Source organism: Chrysochloris asiatica, unplaced genomic scaffold, assembly GCF_000296735.1.
Source record: "Chrysochloris asiatica unplaced genomic scaffold, ChrAsi1.0 scaffold00662, whole genome shotgun sequence".
NCBI lineage: Eukaryota > Metazoa > Chordata > Mammalia > Afrosoricida > Chrysochloridae > Chrysochloris > Chrysochloris asiatica.
The window spans coordinates 55,602-63,189 of NW_006409180.1; the positions used below are offsets into that span (position 1 = coordinate 55,602).

Sequence of the window (7,588 nt, forward strand, 5' to 3'; positions counted from 1 at the left end):
CTCCCCAAGGCTCCATAGAGCACAAAGAGAAGGACCGATCAGGAGCCCAGAAAAATCAGACACCTCATCAATTCTAACAGGTGAACAACTAAGCTTAAATTGGCATTTTCAGTTTGCTTCTTTACTGGTACTTTCATGAAGAGTCTCTGGGTGGTATTAGAAGTTCAGTGCTTGACTGACTATTAGCCAAAAGATTGGTGTTTTTAGTTTACCCAGAGGCAACTTAGAGGACAGGCCTGGTCATCTGCTTCTGAAACCCTATAGAAAGTTCTATTTTCCACACAGGGGTAGCAGTGAGTCAGAATTTACTGGTTTGTGACTAACTACAAGGAAAACAGGTAAGCATGAAAAGGCAAGTGTAGAATTTGGAGCTTTAGTGTGGTTTTCAATGCTGAGGTGGGATTTAAGAGCTTTTTGCATTTTAAAATAAAGTGATGAAGGCACACAACCATGAAAAATTTTCCCTCTCCCTAATGCTTCTGTGGAGTCCTGGTATGGTATCATAGGATAAGCACTTGGCTTCAAAGTCGGTTTCAACTGCAAGGTCAGCAGTTCAAAGTTACCAGCTGCTCTTTGGAAACCCTCTACAGGGTCACTGTGAGTTAGAACTGACTCCATAGCACTTATCAACAACAACAAGAACAACAACAGCAACAGTCCTGTGCTTTATTGTCTAAGAGAAGGTCATTTTGGTACTCTTGATCTCTGTGTGTTCTAGAGTGATGGATACCTCTGTCCTGTTTTATATTGTAAGTACTTAGGGTGGCAAGTTCTTCTATGGCAAGATACTCTGGGAGTTTTGACGATGGTAGATAATATGTATGAGGTTTGAGAGGTAAGTTCCCTGTAGACTCAGGGCATTTAAGGAGGGCCGATTCTGTTGTTGTTATGTGCCGTGGAATGGGTTCTGACTCATAGCAACCCTGCACAGGGTTTCTGAGGCTGTAAATCTTTAAGGAAGCAGAAAGTCTCATCTTTCTCCCATGGAAAAGCTGGTAGTTTCGAACTGCCGACCTTGAGGTTAGCAGCCCAATTTGTAACCACTACGCTACCAGAGCTCCTTAGTGGGGTCTGATTTTTTTAGCTTAACTAAGAAGCTGGGACCAGTTTCCACTGCAATGTTGTGATGTCACTTGATGTTACCAGCTCCCTTTTCCTATTTTCTTAGAATAGTAAGTCCCAGTTAGAATTTTACTGTTGCAAATCAATACCACACTATCTGTGCTCTGTGTGTATCAAATATCTTTGCTTATATCAAATAATTTCATTTTCATAAAACTCATGAACTTTTCAAAATAGTTTTTATTTATGCTTTTATTTTTAATGTTTTAAACCTACTGCCACCACACCACATAATCAGAGATTCATGTTGGCAAAAATACATTATTTGTTTAGTTCCTAGAATAGTACTTGGGTCATAGTAAGCCTACAACAAATGTTTATTTGCTAAAAAGACAGATAAATAATGGAATGCAAAGAAATTGTGTACTTAATTGTAAAGGAAGCCTGTTGTAATGAGATATCAACTTAGTCCATAAAAATAAAATTTAACTTGAAATTAAATCCTGGTGAGTTCAAAGACTATAGCCTTCAGTATGGATTGTACTTCAATGCAAAGAAAGAAAAAAATCTTCATAACTGGACCAATAAATAACATGATAAATGGAGAAAAGATTGAAGTTCTCAAGACTTCTTTTTGTTGGATTCACAATTGGCACTCAAGGAAGTAACAGTCAAGATGTCAAAGGATGTTTTGCATTAGACAAATCTGCTGCAAAGACCTCTATAAGTCTTAAAGAGCAGAGATTTCAGTTTGAAAACTAAGGTGTGCCTGACATAAGCCATGGTATTTTCAGTAGTCTCATATGCATGCAAAAGTTGGACAATGAATAAGGAAGACCCTTGAAGTATCAATATATATTTGAATTATGGTGTTGGAGAAGAATGTTAAAATTACTATGGGCTGCCAGAAGAACAAACAGATCTGTCTTGGAAGAAGTTTGGCTAGAATGCTCCTTGGAAGCAAAGATGCTGAGACCTTGTCTCTCGTACTTCAGACGTGTTATCAGGAGATACCAGCCATCCTTGGTAAAGTGTAGGGTCATCAAAAAAGAGGAAGATCCCCGAGATGGATTGACACAGTGGCAGCAACAATGGGCTCAAACCTAACAATTATGAAGATGTTGCAGGACAAAGCAGCATTTCATTCTGTTGTTTATAGACTCACTGTGATTTGGAGTGATGTGGCACTACAGGGTAAGTACTGGACCTTAAGTTCTATTTGAACTGTGAGGCTGGTGGTTCACTCCTCAAAACCCTATACAGGGTCTCTGTGAGTTGCACCCAACTTGACAACATTTAACAACAACATGATTTGGAACTGACTCCATGGCATCTAACATGACAACAATCATTCAGAAAAAGAATAAGGAATAGTATGTCCTGATGTAGAAACACATCAGCCTGCATCAGTGGAACCATAATCTAACTAAAGTTTCTTCACATTGACAAATTATGGCTCATGAAACATAATTGACAAATTATGGCTCATGAAACAAACAAAATATACAATATGGTCATTTGATTGGCTAGTTTTTGGTTAAGATCGCAAATAGGATGGGTTAGGAATTGGGAATAGGCTTTGATTGGATGGCTTGATGATTGACTATAAAGAGTTACAGTGTTGATTTCAGGAACTAATTACCAGAGTTCTCAATCTTATTTTTATAGCTTTCAGGTGGGATGATAAAACCTCACAGGTGTAGGTTCACACAGCTTTAATCAGGTATCTCAGGAATGTGTGAAGATTCATTTCAGTACTAGGGGTTCATTTCCTCAAAAAGATTTGTTAAACCAAACCTTTCAAGTGGCTTGAGGAGCTGTAGATAAAGCCAGTTTCAAGGCCCTCTCTAGCAATTCTCTTGATCAGTTTGCATGAACCTGGTGTCTCAAGAGGCAAGCAAAAATGGAAATAGGAAGTTAAAAAAAAAAGAACATAGATGTTGAATTATGGTTTGCTCCAAACTGAACTTCTAAGACTGAAATATTTCAAGGTTGAGCATAGAAAGAGACACTAACAAAGCTACTGAGAACACCAATTGGTGAGGCAGGAAGAAAGAAACCTTAGAGGAGTTTGGTTTCAGGAAACCCTAGAAAAAAGTGGGTTGAAAGCAGAAGAAATATCAACACTGTCAAATTTAGAATCAAAGTTCTTCAGAAAACAAGAGAGGAAAGAATGTAGAGAGTAAGTGTGAAAACGACTCAAAGAAGAAACAAGGGTGTATTCCTCACTCAGAAGAGGAAAAGACAGAATGCTGGCGTGGAACCAGGGGTTGGTAGATGCCGTGGAAGAAGGATGTGAATGCTTCTATCCAATCACTCTTATTCTCTTAATGTGAAGTGAGGAAGATTCAGTTTACAATGAGCAGTGGGACCAATTATTGGTAATTTGAGACAAAATGAGAAGAAATAAAGTATCAATTTTGAAGATTGGAGAACAAAGCCACTAAGGATGCATAGGAGGAGAGTGAAGGAGTGCTAGTTGACCTTTAAGGATTTATTTGTCACCTTAATGTGAAACCAATAATTTATGTGCACTTTCCACCAGTGTAGTTCAACTTTTTGGGTGAAGGAAAGAATGTGCAGATAGTAGATTTTTCCAAGGATTACATATTAGCTAAGTAAGTTTCATAAAGGAAAACGATGGCAAAGAGTAGAAGGTGGCAACAGAGTGAATGCAATAATAGGCCAGGATACTTAAACAGATAATCAATAAATTACTGGCATAAGGGAGATGGCTGTAATGAAAAAAAGTTACAAACATTGAAGATTGAGTGTATCCATGAAAAAGAATTTACTATGCCAGGAATGACAAACTGAAGAGGAATGGAGAAGCTTAATGTCATCAGTCAATTCAAAGCCAGGGTAGACTATGGAACAGAACATCAATTGCACATATGCAAATATAGGCTGAAGCTAAACAAAATTAAGACAAATTCACAAAAGCTAAAATATGACTTTGAGTATATCTCACCTGAATTTAAAGATGAGATTTTAAGCACTGAACACTAATAGCCAAAGACCAGAGGACTTGTGGGATGAAATCAAGAACATAATACATGAAAAAAGCTAAAGGTCACTAGAAAGACAGAAAAGATGAAAGTGGATGCCAGAAGAGACTGTGAACCTTGTTCTTGAGTATAAAGTAGCTAATGCAAATGAAAGAATTGATGAAGTAAAAGAGCTGAACAGAAAATGTCAAAGCGCAGTTCAAGAAGACAAAGTAAGGTATTATAATAAAGTATCCAATTGCCTGGCATTCTGAAGTTGTGCTATAGGATAAGCACTGGACTGCTAACCACAAGGTCAGTGATTCAAACCTATAGACTCTCCTCGGAAACCCTATTCAGGGTGGTTATGAGTCAGAACTGAATCAACAGCACATAAAAACTACAGCATCCAAAGATATGGAGTTAGAAAACCAAAGGGAAAGAATACACTCAGAATTTCTCAATTTGAAAGAACTGAAGAAAAAGACTCAAGCCTGAAGTTGAAATATTGGAGGACTCTCTGGGCAAAATACTGAATGACTCAGGAAGCATCAGAAGAAGATGGAAGGACTATACAGTCACTGTACCGAAAATAATTTGTCAATGTTCAACCATTTCAAGAGGTATCATATGACCAAAAACCAATAGTACTGAAGGAAGAGTCCAAGCTGCACTGAAGGCATTGATGAAAACTAAGACTACTGGAATTGATGGAATACACATCGAAATCTTTAAACAAACTGATGTAGTGCTGGAGATACTCATTAGTTTATGTCAGTGAATTATGGAGACAGTTACCTAGCCAACTGATTGGAAGGAATCCATATTTGTGCCCATTCCAAAGAAAAGTCACCCAATGGAATACAGAAATGATCAAACAATATCATTAATATCATATACAAGCAAAATTTAGCTGAAGATAATTTAAAAAATGATTGCAGTGGTTCAAACGGGATTCAGAGAGAACATGGAACTAGGGATACCACTGCTGACATCAGATGGCTCTTGGCTAAAAGCAGAGAGTTATCAGAAAGATGTTTGTTGTTATTAAATGTTATTGAGTTGGTTCTAACTCATAGCGGTCCTTTATAGGTATTCCAAGGAGCAGCTGATGAGTTTGAACCACTAAGCTTGTGGTTCAAACTGACCTTTTGGCTGAGTGCTTAGCCTACAGCACCACTTCTAGAAAGAGGTTTACTTGTGTTTTAATTGACTATGCAAGGTTTTGACTGTGTATATCATAAAAAATATTGTGTAGAATGAGTATTCAAAACACTTAATTGCCCTCAGGAGGAACCTGTACATAGAACAAGGGGATACTGCATGGTTTAAAATCAATAAAATTGTATGTCAAGGTTGTTGTATTCTTTTACCATACTTATTCAATCTGTATACTGTGTAAATTATGCAAGAAATTATGCATGGCAGCAGGATTGGAAGAACACTCATGAACGACTTGTCATATGCAGAGAATACAAGCTTACTTATTGACAGCAAAGAGGACTTAAAATATTTAACGATAAATATAAAAAAACTACAACCTTCATTGTGGATTGCACCTTAAAGTAAAGAAAAAAAAAAATCCTTACAACTGGACCAATAAATAACATCATGAAACATGGAAAAAAGATTGAATTTGTCAAAGACTTCATTTTTCTTGGATCCACAATCAGTGCTCATAAAAGCCAAGTCAAGAAATCAAAAGACGTACTGCATTAGAGAAATCTGCTGAAAGAGACCCTTTAAAAAGTGTTCCAGAGCAATGACATCAATTTGAGGACTCAGGTGTACTTGACACATGCCATGATATTTTCAATCGCCCCATATGTCTGTGAAAGGTGGACAATGAATAAAGAAGATATAGAACAATCAATGTGTTTGAATTATGGTGATGTTAAAAAATATTGAAAGTTCCATAGACTGTTAGAAGAACAAATAAATTCATATTTGAAGAAGTACAGCCAGAATGCTCTTTAGAACCAAGGATAGTGAGACTTTGTCTATTGTCCTTTGAACATGTTATGAGGAAGTACTAATTCCTGGAGAAGGACATAATGCTTGGAAAAGTGGAGAGTCAGAGAAAAAGAGGAAGAATGCTAAAGAGATGAATTAACACAGTGCAGCAAAAATGGTCTCAAACATAACAACAAAAGGATGGCACAGGAATGGGCAGTGTTTCATTCTGTTGTGCATGTAGTTGCTATTGAGTCAGAACCAACTTAAGGATACATAACAACAACACCTTAGTAAACACAGTTGTTGCTGCTGTTAAGTGACTTGGAATTGGTTCTGACTCATAGCAACCCTGAATATGGTTTCCAAGGAGCTGGTGAATTTGAACCACTGACCTTGGGGTTCAAACTGACCTTGGTCAGTTTGATCTTGGTCGAGTGTATTATCCCACAGTGCCTCACCAGGACTTCACAGAAAACACAGTAGATGCTCAATAAATGATCATTTCTTTTGGCCCGCTCTGCCCTGGGACCCACTGGGAACCTGTCCATACTCTAGGCTATGCCCACTTGTGGACTCACCTGTTAGATCCACTAAACAGGTAAAGAGGAAACATGTCACATATTTCTTTCTACATTGCTCCACTCTCTCTCAGTATAGAAAAAAGTATTTCTTTCTCTAGACCAATTTTGTTTAAATGTTTTCTTTTTCACAGTGACACTTCTCCTTCTCAACATATTTACTCAATAGTTATAAGTAGGTTGAAATGCTTTTTATTCCCATGAATGTACCCTAAACCAGACCCAATCCACTGCCATCAAGCCAATTCCAACTCACAGTGATTCTATACAGAATAGTATCAAATTCAGATAAATAAGATAAAAGGTCACCTTTGCAAACAATGTAAGCTGCTTCTTTCAGAGAGCATGATCTATTGTTCCAAGGATCAGAAAGACACTGCCACAGGATGGAGTCACTTTTCTGACACTGGATTCCATCCACCCACAGGGGCTGAGACACTGTCCTGATACCAGCAGAAGGGTTGAGTTCTCCAGTGTCCCCACAACCCAACTGTCTGCAGATGACAGACATCGTGATGGACTCCATTGGGCTCCTGCAGACACTACCCCATGTCCCGTTGTAGAAGATCTCCAGCCACCCAGCACAGTCGTGGTCATCACTCACCAGCCTGAGGCCCAGGGACTCTGAAAGACGAGATGGGAAGAATGAGGCACTGGGACCAAGTGTGTCTCTCCTTACTGCTGACTTCTACTCCAAGTGGTGGGACCACTTAACTCAGACACCACAAGTGTCTCTCTCCTTGAAGGACTTGATGAATTCCTCTCTTGTCTGTTTTCTCAATCAGAGTTTCTTTCCCTCTCCTGCTATCTCTCATGATAGAGACTGGGATAACTGAGGTGAGGTAAAGTAGCCCTCCATTTATTACCTCAAGCTCTGGGATATGCGCTGATAGATAGAACTTATGGATGGGGATTTGCAAGTCATTAAAAAAAAACTTTCTGAAACACGAGTCCTGCTTTTGTGAAATACTAAAAAATGTATTTTGCAGAGTGAAATCACACGGG

At 38.3% G+C, this 7,588-nt stretch overlaps 1 protein-coding gene across 1 annotated transcript in view; it reads right to left on the reverse strand.

The window, feature by feature from the left end:
- The window catches only part of LOC102835435 (scavenger receptor cysteine-rich type 1 protein M130-like), a 144,881-nt gene that overhangs the window by 6,697 nt on the left and 130,596 nt on the right, over positions 1-7,588 (reverse strand). Inside the window, 2 exon segments of the mRNA XM_006877887.1 lie at positions 6,584-6,595; positions 6,893-7,207. Coding sequence (XP_006877949.1) covers positions 6,584-6,595; positions 6,893-7,207 — 327 coding nt within the window.